Below are 24,984 nucleotides of genomic sequence, written 5' to 3'. Positions count from 1 at the left end.
GTTAGAGCTATTGGTGTTGTAAATGACAATGTTTTTTACTTATTTTTTTTGTTTGCGGTGGAGTGATCATGTAGAAAAAAGTGCAGGCTATAACAAATTATAGTTAAAAAAAAGATGCACAAACTTCACGAAAACAGTGTCAATAACAGAGGGTTGACTTTCCTCTTTATAATGCTCAGTTGGGAAATCTAACCAGGGATTGAAGAGCTATACAGTAGCTACACACTAGGTTATGGCTGTGCTGACGTAAGCCATTATTCAGAGTTCACCAAATGTGAAAGGTAAACTTTAAATTTGCTGAGCCATCTTACCGCTTAACTGGCTGCGCCACCATGTGGCTTAACTGGCTGTATGGGCTGCAGTTTTTACCCTGATCATGGCAGAAACATTTGAAGAAATCTTAAGCATTTGCAAAAAGATTTATCCAAGGCGTAAAGATTTTCAGAGCCAGAAAAACAGATTTTGCCACTCCAGTGCTCCCTTCACATTGCAAACATATCCTGATAAATACAACTAAGAACTACAGGGACAGGGCTATTCAGACACCTACATTTTCTGTCTGTGGAAGTGGAGTTTTTTTGGTACCTATACTATGCATCCTAAAATACAGACTGATATGAAATCCAAAGCGATTTACTTGTATATGACGGGCGGGGGAGGGTGGGGTGGGCGAAACTCAACCTGGGTCACCTTGGTGGGGACAAGGTGTTGGCTAATGTCTGCATTTTTGTGCCTACGAATAGAGGCTCTCTGGTGCAGTTGTGGGGACAGGTGAACATTTGGAACATAGAGTGGGGTGTCAAAGGAAGGGCACACACTTCAGTGGGAGAAAGCCTTGTAGATTTGGAAGTGGGCATGGCCGGGTCAATGGCGCGAGACGCTGTCATAGCGCACCCTTTATGCCTATGAATATTCTCACTGTCAATAACCCTTGATAGCCACTAACTCTCTGCTTAGTGCTCCCTACAGCTCTTAAGGTGAGCACCCGCGGTATTACTCACTCCATGTCATTCCGACTGTACAGTGTAAATTACTTTTATTGCAGACGGAATACCTTTAAACATGATCACACTGAGGAAATCTCAGGGGCCGATCTGAGTATGTTTCAGAGAATGTGTAATCATAAAATGCTGTGCTCAGAGTGAATCATTTTCGCTAACTGAATGTCTGTCTCTCAGTGACCTGTCTCTCTGCACAGCCTGGAGAGCTCAAGGTGCCCTGCTGATCTATCTGAAAGTAGAAATTGGTCATGTACCTCGGGTGGGCTCAGAACTGCAGGTATAATGACCTTGTAGCGCATGGTCTGTAGTGCTTTCACTCCTCTTCTCCTAAGCCCCCCAACTCCCTTTCCAGTGTGGGACAGCAGCACGTGGCACTGGTTCTTACCAGAGATGTACTGCCGCCTGCCTTCGTCTAGGTGAGTCGAAATCACATCCCCCATGGTGACTCGTGAGGGCCGAGCCAGGAGCAGAGACAAGGGTTTAAGTCCTCTGGTGGGCGGGACACACAGATTCACAAACTGAGAGAGGCAGCAAAGCAAGTGACCCTCCAACAGGTAGATCTACTGGGAGAAGAGACACACTATCCTGCGGTTTGCCCAGTAAAATCACATTGCAAATGAGCAGCATTGCAGCCCATCCCTAGTCCCCAGCTCCCACCCAACCCTTTAGTAAGGCAAGAGAGAACGGGTCGTCCTGTTTCATGCACGACAACATCCTGCCCTCACTCGCCCAAGGGCACCGGCCACCTCACACACATTTACTATCTACTTAAAGCTGGTGGCTAATATGTATGTTACACTACACAGAATTGGGAATTCCATTCAGAATTCTGTCCGGTAAATTTGGGTTTGCACAGCTAAGCTCTAACCTGTGGGCTTTTACTTGTATGAGGCGTACATGTGTGCAGAGATATCAGTCGGAAATGGTAATTCCGTCTACCTGGTATATGCCAATCTCTCTTGTTATTAGGCCATAGTTTCCATTCCCGCAAAAGAGTCTTAGTTCCTATGCCTTCTCTTGCACACACAAGCACTACTGCTGTAATACTGTCCTCTATTCATGTTTCATTTTATTTCCTTGCCTCTAACATGTTGTACTACACAGTGTGAAAATGGAGCGATATGAAGTGAAAGAACATGATATGCAAGAAAAAGCAACTTCCTTATTTCCATGCTGTCTCATCTGATTCTGACTTTCTTTACCACAGCACAGTCCATGTAACCCTTACAGAGAAAACAAATAGACAGACGTGAACAACATGACAAAGTAGCGTCCTGAGAAGTGGAGGATATTGTGAAACACATGTCGGCTATTCATTAAGGATATATAATTTTCATTGAGAATTGTACAGAAATTGATTAATTGGAGGAACAAATTGAATTTTGATTAATTGAAAATAAACAATTACCTTGTCCAAAAGTTGAAAGTTGTGACTCTTTATCAACTTTATTTAGGTTCAGTCAACCATAAAAGTACACAGTGCAAAAGCGTTAAGAATACATAAAAACATAAAAGATTTAAATCACAAATCATCCAGTACAAATGTATAAAACCAAATTATAGTTATAATCATCGATTGACAGTGAGTTACCACAATTCTAAGACTAAAAACAGAGGAACAAAAACCTCAAAAGAAGTCCTTAAAAGTGGACTCATAAAGGGACGGTTGTCACCTGGTTTGTCTAGGCTATTTAATGGGTTGGGTAACTCAATAAACACTTACTAGGATAAGTAGAGTTAAAATGTGCACTGCAGTAGTTAAGAGAAAAAAATTGTAAAACAGTGAAACATAAATGGGTGTCATTATAATACTGTATTTCTCCCAACAATGTGTGTCCTAATATGCTAGATCAAACGTAGATAGTTGGAAATCGAATATACTATACAGGTCCTATTAACTTACTTTCATATTCTTAGGGCGTTATGCTGATCTGTGAGCCCAAGAATCCGGGAAAGAGGGGCTATCCAGCATGCTCGCTGCTTTTGTAGGCACAGTAAAAAAAAAAAATTGTTCCTTACTTTCAACTACGTGGAAGCCCATGGGCCAAGATTAGAGGATTTATCTTTTTTTTTCCAGGAGTTTGTAACAAAAGCTAATGGCAAAACCACAAGCCTAAATTTAATACACAAAGTTCTCACCAATGGAACATTAACATTATCCAAAAAATCTTTAAAATCATGACCGCATTTAAAAGACAGATGTGCATCTGTAAGGCTGCCCGCGGCAACTATCGAAATTCTTGTACTAGTAACAACTTCCCAGTAGCCTACTTTAATAGTTTCTCTGGCATTAGCCGGAATTGATGCAGGATGCAGACAATATTCAGTCAAGTCAAGTTTGAAAAAACTGGTTTTTTCATTGTGTAGCTAAGGGGTTGTTAGTGCCAACTGATTCATCAGTATCTCATCAAGAGAATCTCTATGTGGGGCCAAATCCTCAGTTGTCCACAATCTAATAGAATAAAAGATAGGTTTTAAGCAGGCTATATCTGAAATTTGTCTTAGGTTTAAATCAAACCTTAACGGTAAAAGCGAGGCACTTTTCGAAAGTCTCAATAGGGTTTTAAAAGTTGTAATTCACAGTGAGAGGTGTAACTTTTAGTTTTTATATGCCGTCTCCCTCAAATAGATTTTCAGTTGTAAGATGAAACTGAAAATCTATTTGAAGGAAAAGAATGGGAACATGAAAGAAAAAAAAAGGGTGTAAAGAAGCTGTATACTCTTTTCAGTACACTAGGCGATTATTTCTAATTGTGTAGGCAGTTTATTTGAAATGCCAGTAAAATATATATCCCTTTAGTAAATATTTAGGAAAACTGGACTGAAACGATTCAATGTTTTGCCTTTTTGCCCGAGTTTACTTGTCATTTTATATAATGCCTATTCTTAGAAGTTATTAATAACATGGAAATCTTCCTCCATAAATACTCTGTATGCAATAAATATGTTGATAGAATTAGGTGCAGCAGTCTTTAAATGTGAACAAGTATTCCTTTATCTTTCTAAATAATGGAAAATACTTATTTTGTCAATTATCTGCATAATTATGGGAAAGGTGTGTTGTTCTACTCCCATTTTACTTGTAGTAAACTGTAGATCCAACCATGAATGCAGTACATGGGCTGGTCAATGGCAGAGTCTGATGGGTATGTCATGTATATATTAGAAACCTGAGCATGGTTGGAAACCAGTCCCAGTTTTAGGGCAAGGGTGTAGATGTACCCTAAGGAACCTCACCACTGAGGCACCACACTGCCCTTTACAAGCACCAACTCTTACCCCAGTTCCCCTTCTCTGCTGGTCAAACTACAGCTGTGGTTTTTAACAATTCAAATAAGAAGCTGAGCTCTTTCTGAATTGTTTTGCTTCATTATTTAATTCTAATAATTAATTGTTTTGGTTGTTTTGGTTGTAATATGTGTATCATGCTGAACAACCGAATGTCTTTCTCCTGTGCAGGGTCATCAGGACAAAGTTGCAGCGGTCTCGCACCCAACAAGTTCCATCTTCTGCCTACAGCACTGGTGAGATAAACCTATTTTAATTATACTGTTAAACATATCTGTATATGCTGAATTAATCTCATGAATCCATGCACATATAGGGGCCATTTCGATCTCGGTGGCTTCCCGATCGCTAGTTGCAAGCTTTCTGACCGTGATCGGAGGCTTTGCGACCGACATGGTCGGTTTGCGGTCAACTGCCATTTTACGATGTCGGCGGTTGGAGCGTGAACCTGTCGATCATTCCAACGCAATTCTGACCGGCTCTCTGAGTTCTCCGGACGGTCGGAACCACACAGTTATCCCCTATGGACAGCATTTCTGCCGTCGGGATTACGATGTCAGTTTCCCACAGCCTTTCCTTGGCAGCCTTTCTTACACTGCAAGGCTGTTCGAAAAAGACTTTAGGGGTCCCCTAGCAGTGCCCCCTTGCCTCCGCTGCCTACGGTTGGTGGTCGAGGGGTATCTAGGGTGCCCCCTGTAAATCCATGCACTGTGTGACAGGCACCATGGGGTGCCTGCCACATGATGCAGAGTTTTACACATACACCCATTTCTTAATGGGAGCCTGTATTACGGGCGGTTTACGGCCGTAACACAGGCTCCCATAGAGAAATGGGAGTATCTGACCAAACAGTGTCTGGTCGGATAATAATCAGGCAGTCGAAACCACCGACCGGAGGTCAGTCGGTCCCGAGATGGTGTTGCTTGGAGGCAACTCCGACCAACATCGTAATAAGCCCCATAAAGTCTTGTATCATCTTGCAATGGCATAATATATTAACTAGTATTTCGCATTACTTTTGAAAGGTTTGTATGTCACTGATTTTGATTTTAAAAAGCTTTCACCGTGTTAAAAAATAGAAGTCATACCTCCAAATAGCACAGTTATGGAACCAGAGCACTTTCCTGGAGCAACAAATGAAATGAATTAGGCTACCACAAGCTCTAATAGTTTATTTCCGCTAATTTACATAGAAAACTCGTAACCCACTCATATTCATCTACTTTGCATAGGCCCGCTTCCCTCTGCAAGGAATAAGTATTCACTGAATTGCAGTCCTTGAAATTTGTGAAGCCAAAAACACAGGCTCTTAAATACAATTTTGTACTTTGTTGGCATCCAATGCAAGATGTTACACCCCTGAAATATGCTTAGGGTGATTCAGAAGTAGCGGAGCAGCACTGTTTTGAATAATTAGACGTTGGATTGTGTAAAACAGAAAACCTAAATACAAGGCATCACAATAATCCAATCAAGTTCCAAGTAAGCAATGGAAATAGGAAAGTGAACACGCGCTGGGAGAAAAAGAAGAATGTTCCTTAAGAGTTTCAACTGAACAATAACTCATATAAATTTAATCAGCTGCTTTTGAAATAAGAGGAGAATAGAAATTTGCCTAGCCTACGAGAAGGTAAGTTTCAATTCTATTAAGGATGCGGAGGCGAGGATTATGCTCATTCTTCCTTCGCTTTTATTAACAATTTCCAAACAGCAGCTCATCATCATTATGCAACAAAACTACATTTCCCATAACACTAGGGAAAGAAAACAGTCTGTAATGAAGTCCTTCTATAGTGTCCAAGCATGTCAGCCCATAAATCCTTGTGTTACTTCCTGCACTCGGCAGCTTGAGTTAATTGCTTTTCTATTCCTTGCGCAAATCCCGCACTGACACCACTGGCAGGCAGCTGTCCCTGTGAATCTTTTGGGAGTGTGTGGTGTCACAGGGCTGTATGCCCATTAAAACCTGTGCCTTTGGCCTCACAAATACTCTGAGGGATCCTCAGCCCTAAACTTCCCATGCTACGTGTGAGTGTGATTCCTGGGTTTTGCCCAGTGCCTGTCCCAGATGCTTGTGGGTGTGCTAATTATTTGAGAGATGGAGGAATACTATGAGGAGGAGGACTCCTTGGCCTATTTGCAATGGGACGACGATTTCTATAATAAGGTAGACAGCTCCATTTATAAAGCGGTCACGGAGCTCATGACACCCATGGAGCAGCGGCTAGCCAATAAGATTGAACAGTTGTTTGCAAAGGTGGGGCAGCCCCCCCCCCCCGTGGCCCCGGTACCCTCAGGTGACGCTGCCAAGCCCAATCAGACGGACAGAGACCCCCTCCCCCCAAGAAAAGATGCGACAAGGCGGTTGACTCTGACCCTTTTGAGCGCCTTAAACAGGCCTTTTTAGAACACACAGCCCCAATAGTTCTGCCTCAGGGCCGGCCCTCTTCGGGCGAAGACCCGCAGCCAGCTTTCCCCGAAACGCAGCAGGGAGACACACCGGATGCTTCTGATGATGAAGCGGGCTCTTCCAGATCGTGGCGGCCGTCAGGGTCTACTGACCCTCCGAAGGCCGGCATTGCAGACATGTTAGACCCAGACGATATAGTCCATCCTAGATCGGCGGAATGGGTCCCCGCAGAGAAGGCTGCGTTGTACGTGGCTTCTTGCCTCAGGAAATCATCAAAGATCATCCCAAGGTTTCCCACCAAACTTACTGGCTCTGGGACAGGACCTAGAGAATCAGGCCACCAATTGAATGTCTAAGGAGAGGAGAGACACCCTAAGATCATAACCTCTGTTTTATCTTAGTTTAACGGGAAACATCCTTTACGACGCAACTTTTACCACGCAGTGCCTTTACAACGCAGGTTTTTCAACGCAAGTCATTACAACGAAATGCGCTGGGTGGCGCTCTAGGATAGGTAATAGTTTAATTTACTATCCAACACCTTCCCTACTATCCTCGGGGACTGGAGTTGGAATAGTAAATTAAACTATTCACTATCCAGCACCCTGCGTTGTAAAGGCATGCATAGTAAAAGCATGCGTTGTAACAATGTACATCCTAGTTTAACCTCAGACATTTGCTTGCTAGTCTGTCTGCCACAGTTTTTGGTCAGGTATGATAATCGTAAGCAGAGACGCTCCTGACCATCCATGCATGAGTAGGGGGTTTTCAATTTTGGTGCTTGGAATAGGAGTGACCAGTGTAGGATTATTTAAAAATAAGGGGCCACAGAAGCTTGTTTTGTTTTCATTCCTCAGGAGCCATTCCTGTTTCTAAAGAAGTAATGACAAAGCGGCCCATAATTGGACTAATTTTTAGAAGTTACTAAGTAAAATACATATGCCTGGTGGGGGGGGGCGTCACAGAGCCCAATTTCATAGAAATATTTACCTTGGAAATTGATTCTGGGTCTATCCTTGCACATATCAAGAAATACGTACTGACACAGAAATTCTCAGTCATTAGGGGAGACATCAAATCACCGGGCTGGGAAAAGGAAGAATAAATACCCTGAATTTTATCCACAAAATTTTAGATAGTACTTGAAACAATTCTCTCAATGAGGTGTTGCTCGACACTGTTCAATTACAGTAATAGTACACATTTACTTAAATTGGGGCACATGCATCAACCTATTTAGGAAGTGCAAACGGTGCGAATCGGTAAATTCGGCCGTTTGCACTTCCTAAATACGTATTTGGGATGCATCAAACACCTTTTCAATATTCGCATTTTTTTGCATTTCTTAAAAATGCGAATGCATTTAAGGAATCGCATTTGTGCGATTCCTTAAATGCAATGCATCAATTTAAAAAAAAATGCGAATTTTGAAATTGGAAGTGCAAATTAACACGAGGTTGACCCTCGTGTTAATTTGCGAAAATCTTTCAAAATGCAAAAAAATTCATTTTTTACACTGTCATGTTACAGACACACATGTCCTTAGGACATGTGTGTTTGAAACATGCACTTTCAAATACATTTCAGGGGTGCAGGGGGGGTCCTTTGGACCCCCCCTTGCACCCTTGGAATGCATCAACAAATTGCGAATTCGTAAATGCCTTCCCATTGACTCCTATGGGCCTTTCGGCCCATAGGAATCAATGGGATTTGTGAAAAAGCAGTTAGGAATTCGGTATTTATTTGCGATTCGGTAAAAATTGCGATTTTTACCGAATCACAAATAAATACCGAAAAAAATGATGCATAGCATTTTGCAATTCTTAATTTGCGATTCGGTAATTTTCGCAAATTAAGAAATGCAAAATGTATGAATGATGCATGTGCCCCATTGCGTTTTATAGGTCTTTAAAGCCTCCTTGTATTTCACTTTATCTTTAACCAGGTAATTTATCCTCCAAGCTCTCTCCAACAGCATGCAGGTTCATTTAGCTCTCTATTATATTAGGGGGCAGAAGGTACGCGTAATCTGCATTTTATAATCTCCTCAACCAAACACTGCCATGATGTAACCTACCCAAGTTCATCTCACCATAACTTTACCACAAAATAAACTATATTTAATTAAATATCCGTTACTAATTTAACTCTGCTACAAAAACCTCCCAAAACCTTCACATGTTCATGGTTTAACTATTTTTTATTGAATTTGCCAACAAAATTATTCCAACAAAAAGAAATCAGCTTTTTATTTTTACATGGAATCACTTATATAACACCATACCAAACAGAGTGATAGAAGGAACAAAAATTGGAAAAACCTTAAATATGAACCCAACAACTCACAACTTGAAAACTTATCATATCGTTGAGTATACTCCTGTATCCTTACAATACAAAAGAGCAATACCAGCCCACCCCAGCGTGTAAAGGAAGTGTATTCTTTATGGCTAGCTCCTTGTAAGGGTAAAGAGATAAATTGCACAAATTAGCACTATGCCCCAATAGGTTCAAATTCCAGTGGGTGATGAATGTTCACTCCGTCTTGCTAATAGAAAAGATTTTGTGCCATCAACCTGCAAGACTATATGATGGATGTCATTTTATTATAGCGGACTTTTAATTTCAAGGTGTGCCACTGGAATGCTGTAATTAATGTAATCTGCAAACTGTATTCTGACTGCAGTAAGGGAAGATTAGGATCCTCTACATCAGTGTGACTCAATTTGTCAGCTTGTCAGCTTCACATACAATCATCTCTCTCTCAAGTGGCTGCCCAGCTCAGAAATCCTGGTCCCCTTGGATTCCCAGGTCACTTTCAGGGTTCTGATTTGAAGTCTGTAAGCATTGTGAACCATGAGATTCGTTTGTCAAAATCTCCCTCTCAAGGATGCCTTGGAGCACTGCTAAAAAAGACTTTCCTCTTCATAATTGTCAGGGACGCCCAGGTGAGCATTTGCAGCCCTCATTGTGTCCTCCAAAAATTCCACCTCTGCCTCCATATGAACTAGTCTTGGCAACACACTGATCCTGAGGTCCTGTTGCACTGCATTTCCGATTTCAGCTGAGGGACTGAAGACTTTACTTGGGAAGCTCAAGTCCGCCATCACCCCTTGTATCCACCCTCCATGATTTTCTCCAATCTCTTGCCCAAGGATTTCACTCTGGCATCTGTTGAGATCACTTTTTTCTTATGATTTGATTTAGACTTTAGCAGTGTACAAACGTGACACAGTATCCTGCCCACCAAACCCTCAGTCCGCCCACCTCTTTTAGAGACAGGTGAACCTTAAGTATTCCATCAACTGAGCCCCAGTTGGCTTTGACCTTGCAATACTTCCAGCGGAGCAAGGGCCGTCAGAGGGAGGTCATTACACCACCTGCCCAATTTAGAGTGGACAGTGTAATGTCTTTTTCTCCTGTGCATCATCACTAGGAAAAATCTGGCGGTGAGGGACTGAAAGAAAACTATAATGACCCCCACCCCCTGGGAGAAAATCGCCAGCATGTGAGGGGTCATTAATTTATTGTTTTTCTCAAACAAACTCTCGCTGTGACAGCTGTTCCTTTCAGTGTACATACATGTCTGCTGGGCATCCTCTTTAAATTTGGATGGGAGTCTGCCACCCTGACGGACTGTGCTACTCTAAATCAAGCTCCTGGTAGCCATTGCGGAATTCTGCAGGTGACATTAAGCTGGTAAAACGAGTAAGTCATTGTCTGTAATGCAAAAATCATGTTCTCCGACTTTCACTACGTCAAGCCTTTCTTCTTCTATGGTTGCTTTGACCTCACAGAAAGCCTCCCTGCTATGTGCCAAGCAAGCGTTGCCCGCATCTTACATTTCACATTTCTAAATGTATTTCAAAATAAATCTGTGTTTCTAATATTTATTCCAAAGTTCAATAATACCTTTTTTAATATAACCCTGAAACAGAGGGAGGGAGGGAGTTTGAGTAAAAAAAAGTTGGTATATCCACAGACTTTATACATGTTATTTTGTTGGGCGCATCTATATAGTGCAGACCTAACCTATGATAGTTAGGTGCTTTACATAGGACAAAAATATGTGCTGAAACATACTTGTTAGAGATACATTTACTGTGAGCAGGATTCCTTGAGTCCTGTTCAATGTGTCATCGCCACCTTGCTTATTTTCCATAACTATTGATGATGTGTTACAGGAGTTACTATTTCCTGGGTTGTTGCATGCATTTTAGATTGGGGTTTGTATCTTTTTTCCTCGAAAATTGGAAATAGTATTGAGAAAGCTGCAGTGTTGTGTGAGTTTACAATGATGGAACGCTTGTGGTTCCAGAGGGAGTCCGTAGAACTGTGACGTTAGCATTAGAGCAGAGTGAAGTGAATGCAGGTTTAGAATGTGGGGTTTGCGGTTATATGCAGAACTAAGCTCCGTGCCTGTGGCGTAGTAATTTGTGTGTACCTGGGCTGTGGAGGACGCTACAACTGGTGACCAGATAGAGGATAAGTAACCCGAAGATCAACAGGGCTCTCTCAGAGACTGCTGTGGTCCAGCAAACTGCTCGTGCCTGCGATGTTTGCCTCTGTCGAAGTGCAGAAATCACTTTTGGCATACGTGGAGTCAAGTTGCAACTCCTGACAATGTGAAGCATTTAATGATAACAAAAGCTTTGCTGAGAAGTCCGCATATCGTTGGCCGAAAACTTGCTGGGAAAGCCTCAAAGAGAGCTACCAGGCTACTGAGCAAACTTAAATCCTACCTCATATGGAGTGATAACACTACGAGCAGAAACACTGCGAGGCAGAGATCAACCAAATGTCAGGCAGTTCAAGGAGACGCTACAAGCTACGCAATTCAAATACAAGTAACAGAACTGAATAAAAAGAGCCATCAAAGCACAGAGCTGTGTGGAGTTGCCCCAGAGGAAGCACCCCAGGATTGTGCTTGCAGAGCTGTGCATACCCAAAGCAGCACACCACCAAAGCTGCCGGGTGGCAACTCAGAACAACTCCAAAGGTCTCCTGAAAACAAAGGGCGCCCATGGAGACCAAGTGAGAGGTCAAGGTTCCACAGAATCTCCCAGAGGCCCGCACAGCACACAGCCTTAGAGATAGTATGGATGGAGCAGGTCAGCGGACAGCATACAGTGTCTGACTGAACTCCACCCTCAGTGTTAGCCAATCTTGTAAATGGTTACAATGCCGCCACCTTCTTCAAACCACGACCGATATCCAATACTGCCAAAAAGCAGAATGTTGGCAACAGATGGACTGCCTGGATAGAGACCGTTGATGATTTCTTTGATGCAATAGAGGAAGCAGATACAGACTATCAAGTACCTTAAGAATTTTGATGGCGGAGGTGTAAAAGAAGTCATAAAGAAAATGCTGCGAGTTGGCGAATCTACATACAGTCAAATCAAAGCAGCCTTGAATCTCAAGTTCAATCCAGTACTGAATGTAGATTGCGAAACGTACATCTTCAGGAAAGAACGACAGAAAACTGGTGAGACCATTGACAATTTTGTTGAGAGACTGGATACGCACATCAAACACTTTAAGTTCAATTAATTTAATAATGGGTCCCAGACGAGTCAATCCCTTGCAGCTGCGATAACTTTTCAGAGCAGTCCCTCATGCATTTTGTAATGTTCTGTGATCACTTCAAGAAGAGCAGAAAGCAGTTTCTCGCCCCTATCTTAAGGGAAGCAGGTTTTGTACAAGTACGCCCAGCCCTACTCTACTTACAGCTACTAGGTAGCTCTAGGATAGTCTTCGGGGTTGCTAGCTTTCTGGTCGCAGCCATGCGCACGAAGGCCAGGAAGCTATCCCCGAGGTACTTGGAAGGGTGACCTCACTATACTGTAGTTTCTGTTAACGTTTTTAAGTTAATTATTCTCCTATTTATTACATTGTGATTGAATTGCTTTTGTACCTACTTTTAACTACTTGAATGCACTAGATACTGCTACCGGGTTTGACTTATTAATGATTTTAATTATATGAACTATGTGACATGTTAAATTTTCTAAATATGTATTGTCTTGTTGCTTTTATGATTTTAAGTAATCGAATAAAGCTTGCTTTTGACTTTGACTTTGACTAATGATGAGCCTCAGCGTGATTCATGGATGCTTGTCTGATTTGTTCAGATGACTAATGCTGAGAGAGACTCTTAGTCTGGCATGAGTTCTTATAGCTGCCAGAGTTGAAGAGCATACTGATTGACAAGCTGCTCACATGGAGGCCGGAGGTGCCCAGAGTGAGTCAGTCATGAACGTGAAAAGTAAGCCAAGGCACACGGCCAAGGGACACAGAAAAATAAGTTGTGCTTCAGGTGTGGATTTTCATTTTCACACAAAGGTAAATGTTCCACCTTTGTGCATATCTGCAAAGGCTGTGGAAAGGAGAACCATTTTGTAACGGTCAGCAATGCGAAGGAAAAAGTAAGTGTGCAACAGAGGGAAGACAAAATGGCTGCCCAAACGTTCCAGAAGCAATGTTTTATGCACGCCCGTAAGGCCAAGTGACCACATCAGCTGAGGCAAATCGACACCAAATGAAGTCAATCAGCATCCAAATCTTAATCAAACTGTTCTTTAGTGTCAATGTCAAGTATAAGCAAAGAAAATGGTTGTGCTATGCCGATGTTTACCTAGAGAAATGTGCACATGTTGGACTGGCCACATGTGAGAATAAATATCGGCCCAAGAAAAGTCGACATGACAAAGCACCACCGTCATTCAAACATTGTCAGAAAATCACACTAAAAGTCAATAGTTGTTCAATACCTTTCATTATCGATAGTGGGACATTAATAAATATTATGCCTGAGGAGAAATATAATGAACTGTCTCCTCTGCCCCGACTTATATCACCTACGTTGGTGATGGAGGAACAATAGCAGTCAGGGAGCTTCACTTGTCCTTTCAGAACCAGTCTCTACATTGACATCAGTGCCTGACGAACAATGAGCCACATGTCAGAAATGCGAGGAATCTCTCATACTGGACTTCCCAGGACATTGGGCAGTCACCATGTGTCTTTTGCTGGTCACAAGGAGCATCACATTTTAGTTTTCTATGCTGAGGAACGAGCACTAGATCTCCTATAGTGAACACAACTTCTTTTGCATGTCGACGCTAGGCCTTCATTCTCATTTTACGATCCAAGGGCATGATTTCCAAAGGCCCTCCGCACTCGTGGCGGAGGCTGTGCGTGCAGTCATGGGTGAGTCTCCCCACTGTAGTTCATGAAAATAATGTAGATGCATGGCTGGCCGCCCCCTGGGCCAATCCCTGTCCCTGTCCTCGGCAACCTGACCCGAGAACCTCATGCAGGTCCGGTAAAAATTGCACAGAGCGCTCCATGTGATCCAGAGCAGATTGCTGACCTGTGCAACAGTCACAATTTTATTGCAGCTTCTTGTGTATTTCAGGGAAAGGGCCCAAGTGAATGTGGCACTTTCTTTTTGATAGGTATTTGGGTTTCAAGAAATAAACATAAATTCAATAAAAAAAAAATACTGGATAAAACAGCCTTGAAGATTGATGTATAGATTATTTAGGCATCTGTGTAACCATTAGTTTGAGATTCCGTTTGGACCAACCCTGCATTTCATCCTTCCAATGCAGGAAAAAAACAGTATCATACACCTTTCTTTACTGGGAGTTTAGCTCCGCAGGACTGCGGCAGTGTGTTCTACATAAGCAACCAGTAGGTGAACATACCTACCAGCAGTACGACCTAAGTGGGTAAATTACAAATTTTATCTTTAACTACAAAAATATTTTCAAATCCCCTATTTCAAGTGTTATTTAGAAGGGAAATAAAAAATGCCCTGATTTTTTCACAATCTCCCTTTTACTTATTCCCAAGAGTTGCAATGTTTTCATTCAATATAAATTGCTTTTAAGAATCTTTTAACTACCATAGTGTTCACAATGTACCCCCCACTCCCCCCGTAAGGGGATCTTCTCTAACAACAAAAATACAAGATTTATTATAACTAACAAAGAACTTAAAATTTTCCCCCAAAACCTTTTTTTCTTCCAAATGTAATTGTACTGTAGTGTTTTATAATTTTGTATAGGAGTGTCATAAAACAGTATTTTTAATATATTTCTGTTTTACCTGTTACCTGTAATACAATAACTGTAAATCGCCCATTGATAGTTTAATAGTAGGTACAGCTGAAATTTTGTTTTGAAATACGGTATAGTTTTAAAAGCACCTGCTGCAAAATTCCTTGTGTATGTACAGCAGTTTTCTCTGACAACAAAATTGTCAAAATAGCTCTGGTGATTAATCTTCCCGCTGGAATGAGCTGGAGTTTTGTCTAGTGGCAGTTTTGACTAATCTATGGTAGTGCAAAAGGGTTAATATGACTGCTGCAAAGAATGTGTACCACGCTGATCACAAAAGTGTATTGTATGTGCATAGCTTTGTTGGTTACTGCTTTTGTCACAGAGATCCTTTTGTTACTGTGCAGTTCATAATTCGCAATAGTAATCTAGCACAGTCCATCAAAAAGCTGCATGCACACACACTCCTGCATGCAGTCAGGTATTCAAACACTTAGGGCAGGATTACCAAAGCTGCAACTGGGTCATACTCATACAGCTAGATGCATCAAACAAAAATCCGCTCGCAAAGGGGCAGATTCTCAGAATCTGCCCCTTTGCGACCAGTATTTTTGCATTTGGGATGCATCATCCAAAATACAAAAATCGCAAATTGAGAAATCGCTAAATTGCGATTATTTGCATTTAAGAAATCTCAAATTGAGATTCCTTAAATGCAATGCATGAAAGTTTTAAAAATAGCGAATTCGCTAATAGGGCACGCAAATTACCATGAAGTACAACTTCATGGTAATTTGCAAAAACTTTGAAAAATGCACTAAAGTTTCATGTTGCGCACACACATGCCCTAAGGGCATGTGTGTGCACAACATATGTGCACAGATCAATTTCAGGGGTGCAACAGGGTGTCCTTTGGACACCCTTGCACCCTTGAAATCGCAATCTCAATTTGCGATTCGCTAATTGCGATTCGCAAATTGAGATTGTCTTCCCATTCATTCCTATGGCAATGAACGGGGAGGTATTCCTTAATTGCGACTCGCAATTTGCGAGTCGCAATTAAGGAATTCTAAGAAATTGCTATTTTTTTTGTGATTTCTTGATGCATTCTATTTTGCTATTCCTTAATAGCGAATTGGTATTTTTCGCTATTAAGGAATCGCAAAATGGGTTGTTGCTGCATCTGGGGTTAAAGTATTACAGACTTACTCCCGAAATGCAAGAGTAATCCAGGACTTAGCGCAGCATGGCTAAACACTTATAAGGCCCCCAATGGCGAGACCTATTTGTAACGCTCTAGTGTTTCGCGGGTCTCGGCTGAGACCCGGAAACACATCCACACATTGTAGCACCTTCTGGCCAGGCGTGGCCAGAAGGCTTTAAATAAAGGGACCGGAGTCGCTCGAGACTTCCGGTCCGTACCTGCCAAGCTGTGTGTAGTGTCCCCTCCTTGTGCGTGTGTGACCGGTGGTCCGTGGCCCGTGAGTCTGGTGGGCCACGAGTAGCTAGCTCCCTTACACTGGCGACGAGGGCGGACACTGGTGTGGTGAGCCCTACGGCGGAGCAGCGTATCTTGAAGCGCGTCGCGCCTACCTTCATCGTGACGGCCTGCGCCGGCGGCGGAGGCCCTGCTGTGCCGGGACAGTGAAGGCGGCGCGGAACTGGGCCGGTAAGCAGCGTGAGGGGAGCTGCGTCAGGGACCGGCGCTGTCCGTGTGGCAGAGTCTGGAGCGAGTGTCGGGCCTGGGAAGGCCTGCGGCGGCCTCGTGTGGTGCGCGCATGCGCAGTGGAGTAACCCTGTGCGTGTACCGGGCCTAGGAAGGCCTGCGCCAGCATCGTGCGAGGCGCGCATGCGCAGGAGAGACGGCTGGAGCGGCCCGGCGCCTGTGTGGCGCGAAAATATCCCCGAAGGCTGCGAGTGCAGCGTGTGTCCTCGCGGAGAGGACTGAAGCGTCTGGATCGCTGGGGGAAGCCCGGTGGAGAAGGAAAAGAATTGTTCATCAAGCACTGGCACATCCAATCTGGAAAAAAAAAAAAATAACATTTTGTCAAAAGTCTCAACAACTGAATCGGTGCAATAATTATAAGCAAGGAGTAAGGCAATACGTAAAAGACAGTCAACCTGCCAAACACAAACATGTCAGGACAAGAAGGGGGAGCGACAGGGGGGACACAACAGGCTGCGCAACCAGCGGCAGTGGCAGGAACAGTGGCACAGCAAGCTGTGGGGACAGTCATCCAACATTCCCCACACTCACAAATCAACCCTTGCCGCCATTTAGTGCCCACATTGAGCCAAATACCGCTGCACCGAGATGGGCGATGTGGCTGCGCCGTCTGAACAATTACTTCACGGCAACACGTGAGAAGGACGAGGAGGTGAAACGCTCCCTCCTGCTGCATTTTGGAGGAGATGAACTCCACAAGTTGTTCACACACCTACCAAATACAGGTGCAGCAACAGACTACAACGCAGCAGTACAAGCGCTGAATGACCATTTCGACCCTCAGTTAAATCCCCATTATGAACGATTCAAATTTAGACAGTCCAAACAACGAGAAGGTGAGACCCTGGATGTGTTCCATGCAAGACTCCGGGAAATGATAAGCACCTGCCCGGACGACGATCAAACGAAGGAAGTGACGGCCCAACTGATCCAGGGCTGTAGAAGTAAGCATTTGAGGACACTAATTCTGCGACAGTCGCGCATTACGCTGGACGAAATACTGATGCTCGCCAGGTCACACGAACTGTCTGATGCTCGTGCCACCGCGATGGAGGAAGCTATAAACCCATCCACCAGCCATGAAGTGACAGTGAAGACAGAAAGAGTGGACGCAATGAAAAGCAGCAACAACAGGGGCAGAGGAAGATGGCCTACCCGGACGCAGCGACAAGCCCCGTGTGGAGCATGTGGATATGAGGAACACAGCCAAAATGGCTGTCCGGCACGTGGGAAGGCATGCGCCAAGTGTGGCGGAATGAACCATTTCGCAAGCGTCTGCAGAGGGGGCGCCAGAGGAACTTTCAGAGGTCGAGAGTCGGCAGGGAAGAAAACTCCAAACAGAGCAGTCAGACAACTGACGCTAGAAGATACCCGTGAGAAATCGGCTGCAACGGGAAACAGACCACAACCCCGATATTCACAGTACCCAGATGAATCGTCAACGGATGAAGATGATGAGTGTTATTATGTCTCATTTGTCAGTGAGTTGAAGAGAAGACGGAGACCACAACCCAAGTGTGAAATACAGATCGATGGATCAACAGTAACAGGTGTAATAGACACTGGGGCAACGATCAATGTGATGGGGTGTCAGCACTACAACGCTTTGAGACCAAGACCGGAACTGTTGCCATCGAAAGCACGCATCCTCACATACGGGAGCACGAAACCATTACCCCTCAAAGGAAGGATGACTGTGCAAGTAAGAGCAGAGGGACAGGAGATCACTACAACGTTTCACGTAATAGATCGAGAAGCGGATCTACTCATAGGAAGCCACACCGCAGAAGACCTCAAATTGATAGTGTTCGCAAATATAGTGAAGGCGCTACACACAGAAGAGCTCCTACAAAGATTCCCCTCGCTATTCAAGGGTCTGGGCACCATCAAACGACCGCCTGTCAGGCTACACATAGACAAAGCAATACAACCGGTAGCTCTGCGCCATAGGAGGATTCCATTCCACCTGCGGTCGGCGGTGGAACAGGAGCTGAAAAATCTTGAAGAACAAGGCGTGATTGAAAAAGTGACGGGGCCAACCCCGTGGGTATCACCTATGGTAATCGCACAGAAGCCCCGACAACCTGGTAAAATCAGGATTTGCATAGACATGAGGATGCCGAATAGAGCTATAAAACGAGAGAGACATCTCACGCCTACAGTGGATGACATTTTGACCGATTTAAATGGAGCACAATGGTTTTCTAAATTGGATCTTAATGCGGGATATCATCAGCTCAGGCTGGCGGAAGAGAGTCGATACATCACGACATTTTCTACACACTTGGGGCTGCGACGTTACAAGAGACTCAACTTTGGAATAACATCAGCAGCTGAGATCTTTCAGAACACCATCAGAGAGATCCTGTCCGGGTTGAGCGGAGTATTGAACATAAGTGATGATATCCTGATACATGCAAAGTCGAGTGAGGAGCATCATAAACGACTAAAGTTGACACTCCGAAGGTTAGCGGAGTTTGGAATCACCTTGAACAAGGAGAAATGCCAGTTCTTCAAACGGTCAATTGAGTTTTTTGGTTATGTCTTCGATGCGGAAGGTGTCAAGGTGGACCCCAGGAAGTCATCAGCAATCAAAAACGCCCCCGCTCCGATGACGGCGTCAGAGGTGAGGAGTTTCCTGGGGATGGCACAATACTGTGCCAGGTTCATTCCGCAATTAGCCACAATTGCCGAACCGCTAAGAAACCTGACGAAGAAAGAAACGGCGTGGAGATGGTCGAGAGTAGAGGCGGAGGCATTCGAGAAAGTCAAGAAAGCACTACTGGACAGCACGACGATGGCCTACTTCGACGTTGCCAGGGCAACTGAAATTCTGGTGGACGCCAGCCCCGTAGGGTTGGGCGCACTCCTCACCCAAGAATCAGAACCGGGGGTGTGGGTCCCGTTGGCATTCGCAAGCAAGGCCCTCACGGCAACCGAAGCAAGATACTCTCAGATAGAGAGGGAGGCGTTAGCAGTTAAGTGGGCCTGCAATCATTTTCATCTCTACATTGCTGGACAGCCTTTCAGGATGGTCACCGATCATCAACCGCTTCTATCGCTATTCAGAGGGACCGCTCCACACCCCCCGCCACGGATTGAGAGGTGGGCCATTCAAACGCAACATTACCAAATGGAGCTGGTGTATTGTCCGGGAGCCAAGAACCCGGCCGACTTTCTGTCGCGACATCCCTCTGAGAAGGAAGAAAATGGGAGTGAACAGGAATCGCAGACGGAGGAGTTTGTAGACATGATATCACAGCTGGCGTGTCCCCGTGCACTGGTGGCCGAAGATATTGTGAGTCAATATGAACATGACGCCACGATGGTAAAAGTTACAGCGGCCCTAGACTCAGGATCCTGGGAGAGTTTCCTGCGCAACGTAAGCGACTGGAGTGAAGCCGACCGAAATCGACTATCCCAAATTTGGCGAGTGCACAACGAACTGAGCAAAGCCAGCAATGGACTAATCCTGAGAGGGTCGCGGATAGTCATCCCCGTAACGCTCCAAGACCACGCAACCCTGCTAGCACATGAGGGACACCAAGGGACCAGAAGAATGAAGGCGAGAATGAGGGAAAAGGTATGGTTCCCTTACATGGACGAAAAGGTAGACGGCGTGGTGAAAAACTGCCGGGCGTGTCAGCTCACGAGCACACCAGAGTCGCCAGCCCTGATCATTACGGAGGAGCCATCACCATCTCCGTGGAGCTGGATCAGCTTCGACTTTGGTAATTTCCCGGATGGGAGAGTGACAGTAGTGATGGTGGACAGTTACACCAAGTACCCAGTGGTGGAGTTAGCAGCATCTACCAGTTTCGCAAACATCCACCCGCTGCTTAGTAAGACTTTTGCGCTGTTTGGCATTCCCCGAAGAATTAAAACGGACAATGGCCTGCCATTCCAAGGAGCTGAATTTAAGGAATTTGTAAAGGAACTGGGAATAAAACATCACAGAATCACTCCGCAATGGCCACAGGCGAATGGGGAGGCCGAGCGTTTTATGAGGACAGTCAACAAAACCCTACGAATCGCCATGGTCGAGGGCAAAGACCCCGAGTTAGCACTGCAACTGTTTCTGAGAGAATATCGGAGCACCCCACACAGCACAACCCAAAGGTCCCCGTGGTCACTGATGTTCGCCGGACCAAGGAGGGATCGACTGCCCATGGCTGACAATTGGAAAGTGGCGCCATACCGACCGGCGGCCACCCAAGAACGACGGCGACAGACCAATGAAAGGGCCAGTTACCGGAGGAGGGCTCAAGACAAAGAACTCTGCCCAGGAGACATGGCGCTGATGCGAGCCAGAAGACCGGGAGGCAAATTCCGTACACCCTACGAAGTTGACCCGTGGGTCGTCAAGACGACGAAGGGTACGGCAGTGACAGCACAGAGAAATGACGAAGTAGTAACCAGAAATATATCATGGTTCAAGCGCATCCCAGCGAGCCAGGACACCCGACAAGGTGGTGAAACACAGGAAACGGAGAGGTCGGAGCAAGATGATGGCAACATCCATGCAACGGACAGAGAGAGAGCACCTGAACCGATGAGAGGAACACAGCCTGGGTTACAAGCGACCAGGGGAGGTGAGAGCTACCATCTAAGACCCAACCCTCGACCCAGTGTAAAACTTGCTGATTTTGTGTGTTGACTTTTGACAGTCCTGTCCCAAGGATAAACAAAGGACCAAGTTGGAATGGGATGTAACGCTCTAGTGTTTCGCGGGTCTCGGCTGAGACCCGGAAACACATCCACACATTGTAGCACCTTCTGGCCAGGCGTGGCCAGAAGGCTTTAAATAAAGGGACCGGAGTCGCTCGAGACTTCCGGTCCGTACCTGCCAAGCTGTGTGTAGTGTCCCCTCCTTGTGCGTGTGTGACCGGTGGTCCGTGGCCCGTGAGTCTGGTGGGCCACGAGTAGCTAGCTCCCTTACACTATTGGCTATGCCAATGCTTGTTAAGTTATGCTGGATCTCTGAGGTCTGTAATAAGTAACATTAAGATATTGTCTACAGTTTCACCTCAGTGTGCCTTTTCCGATTACGTGTTACATGAGGTGTTTGCATTTTTAAACCATTACAATGGCCTTGTTGCTGCATTTTACATATAGCATGATGATGGTTATTTTGTGCCAAGGTTGTAGTCACAAGGATTCTGACCGAGCAGCATATGTGCATATGGCACAGTGCTCCCCTGGTGGTTTAGCGGTGTGTAGTAATTTACACTAGTATACGTTTCTTCAAGGATACCCTTATGAATAAATGTAGCCACTTCAGTCACAAGCGTATGTACGTTTAACCAGTAGTGGGGTTGCATCAAATGTTTTGATCAGTCACGGAGTTCACTTTTGGTACGCTATATTTCTTTATTGGTGGCATCTTGTTCGATATGAAGTTTTTCCTGTTACATATTATCCTCTGTAAATGTGAACAGAGTCTGCCTTCAGACTTGCTAAAATCAGGCCTCGCCCTTTTCTAAATTTCAGACGTCTATGCTTATGAAAGTGAGCTATCTTATTTAAACCTAAACTCAGAGTACCGTATTTTCTGGCGTATAAGACAACTTTTTAACCCTTGAAAATATTTTCAAAAGTCGGTGGTCGTCTTATTCGCCGGGGGTCATTTTATAAGCTGACGAATATAGCCCAAACCCTATATTTTAACAGGAAAAGTATGGGGTCGTCTTATACGCCCAGTCGTATTATATGCCAGAAAATACGGTAATAAGAAGAGCACATTGCATTTTTAATAGCCACAAGAGCTGAAAGTTGTAATAGTTCCTCTAACGGCTCCAGTGAAAGGGAACTGACTTCATTTCAGACATTTCATCAGACAGTTTCAATAATGCAAAAAGTATTTTCATTTCCTCATGAACTAATTTGTGTTATCCTCTCAATCCAACAGGGCATGGACGCAGAAATAAATCTAATACAAGTAACCAGGAGGCTATTTTGAGACACTGGGAGCATGTAATGTGTTCTCAGAAGATCGTGGTCCCCATTCTTGTGGGCAAAAATGAGCCTACAGATGAAAAGACAAATCACAAAGAAATTAATCAAATTGTACCAGAAACAACAAAAAAACAATAGATGTGAACGAAAGAAGATTCAGACAATCAGCAAACTTCTACCAACAATAACAACACTTCAATCAACAATAACAATCTGATACAGTATGCAAAGAACATTCATATTGTGAATATGGTCAAATTTCATAAAATCCAGTGTCCTCAAAGAGTCTAAACATCAACGCCTTCTTATGACTATGGGAAGTTCAGTTCTCCTTGTTAACGTTTATACTCCAACAAATCTTCATAGGGGAGAAGAGACAATTGCGTTCTGAGTTGCAGACTCATCTTACGAATTCATCAGTATTGCGTGAACTCACCAATAAATAATAGAGAGTGTGCAAAGAGTTTTAAACAACCGCCACATCTAATCGATCATCATATAAATCAAATTACTGAGAAACCACGTACCAGTTGCATGCCCGGGAGTCACTTCAGGCAACTGTCACATTAAAACCAGTAATGCACATACACAAGTCAGAATCTTTTCAGTCAACTGTTCTAGGTAACCCTTAAAAGCACTGATGAGAATGTATTCACCTTTACTGCAAGAGCTAGTCCCACCTAAATGACAGTACACATGTGCAAACACACTGTTAGAGTAAATCTATGGTTTTGAACTGAATCTAGAAAAACTGCTGTGATTAGCCCCGCAATCCATAGGTCAAAAAAACAGCCATGCAGATCATAACTGGCTCACCAAATGTGAAGCTCTGCACCCAAAGTGCCACATATGGTGGTGAACAGTAAGGGTTGCCAAAGGTCAAGCCTCGCGGTCACTGCCTGGGGGACGGTCAACCTCCGCTGCACACGGCTGAAAACCATATGCTGCAAGTGTTGGTCAAGCCCAGCTTGTACCAAATTCTTTAAAAAAAAAAATATCTGGCTTGGAACTGTGACACCCGAGGAAAGTCTACAGGACCCAGGAAGGGTCTAGGACTCACAAATCCAGCACAGGACTTGCAAATCATGTGATAGAATTTTTTTTTAAATATTTAGTTTAATGCCAAGGGGACTCTTTTGACCACCTCAGAATGGGCCTGGAGGTCAGGGTATGCTCACCTTCCGCTGGTATGCTATTTATTTTGGCCCAGCGCTATGCTCAGTGCATCATATTGGGTAATGGCGGCCGCAACATTATTTTTTTGTGATGGGCAGAGAGCAGCCAGTTAGTTTTTTTTCCCCTCTCTTTTTTAGATCTCTGCACTCTGCTTAATCACCATCTTGCCATTTACCTGAACCCCTCTCCTGATATATAAGTCCTGTAATACTCTGTCCCTTCTCAATATATCAGCACTGTGTTTCTCACTCCTAGTACACTACATGCAAGCTAAATGATAACCCCTCTCTGATTCACAATAATTATACCGTTTCCCCCTTTCCTTTCTCCTACCTTTTTTTGCATCACTAGGCACTGTGTTCCCATGCACTACAAATGCTGCTATACTTTAATACACTTGCTAAGAGTGTTTGCCCAGGTCCCTTTTTTATTGACCCCTATGCTATGCTTACTATAATTTTTTTTGCATTTCTTTGTATTATTTTTAGAGTCTTGTGTAGGGTTATAAGAAGGGGGTGGTGCAGAGGTGGCATTATTCGCCGGCCTCAGTGCTTTTTAATTTCACTGGGACAACACTGCAAAGGATATTTGTAAACTTTGAAACAAACTGGCCCTGTTTATTAACCATGAGACATCCACCATGACTATAACACTAGATTGATCCAGTTACAGGAATTGCCATGTTTTCTCTTGCTGGGCAAATTACTTTTTAACTTAGAGGTGCGCATGCAATGTATGTCCTGGCTACACAAAAAACTTCAGACATGTCTGGTCTTTTGTACATTGGTTTGGTTATGTCTGGGAGTTTTATTCACAATACATAAACACTAAAATAGGTTAAATTAATAACAATTGTTAAAAATGGCAATTATCCACCAGATGGAAGACAGGTCTTCTGTGTTGTGGAAATTGTAATACCTCAGAAGTGAATCCAGGAGAATTTGAAGAGTGCTCCCTATCCTGATACAGGACATGTGTGATACAATGCCATTCTGTACAGATGTACCATGAATTAAAGACTCCAGTTAACCATTTAACATGCTACTCAATTGCAAGAAGAATGATTTACCAAACTCTGTTTACTCAAGGAAAAAGTAGAAACACCTTTCAATTATAACGCCTGAGGAAGACACTATTAGTAAGGCAATCAATTATGAAAGACGAATATTACTACACATTTTTGACTTTTGACTAGTAGCAGCGATGCATCCCTGAGATTAAGAGTGTCAAGGCCAAGGAGTTATTCCCTTAAGATTTGTCTGATCACATGTTGGGGTCCTTATAAGAAAGATGAATGACTGGTGTAACACAAGCAGAGACCCCAGGTGATGATAAAACTGAAGGAAAGTACCAGTTGCAAGC

The 24,984-nt window shown here is 44.0% G+C and overlaps 1 protein-coding gene across 1 annotated transcript in view; it reads left to right on the top strand.

Moving 5' to 3' along the window:
• LOC144781504 (uncharacterized) overlaps positions 1-24,659 on the top strand; it is a 119,933-nt gene extending 95,274 nt beyond the window's left edge. The window contains exons 7-8 of the mRNA XM_078660389.1: positions 4,461-4,525; positions 22,400-24,659. Coding sequence (XP_078516515.1) covers positions 4,461-4,525; positions 22,400-22,584 — 250 coding nt within the window. The 3' untranslated portion in view covers positions 22,585-24,659. The remainder of the gene's footprint in view (positions 1-4,460; positions 4,526-22,399) is intronic.
• Positions 24,660-24,984: the final 325 nt, after the last annotated feature.

Source organism: Lissotriton helveticus, chromosome 9 (assembly GCF_964261635.1).
Source record: "Lissotriton helveticus chromosome 9, aLisHel1.1, whole genome shotgun sequence".
NCBI lineage: Eukaryota > Metazoa > Chordata > Amphibia > Caudata > Salamandridae > Lissotriton > Lissotriton helveticus.
The sequence above is the reverse complement of the archived record's forward strand: the minus strand, read 5'-3'. Positions and strand labels throughout refer to the sequence as shown.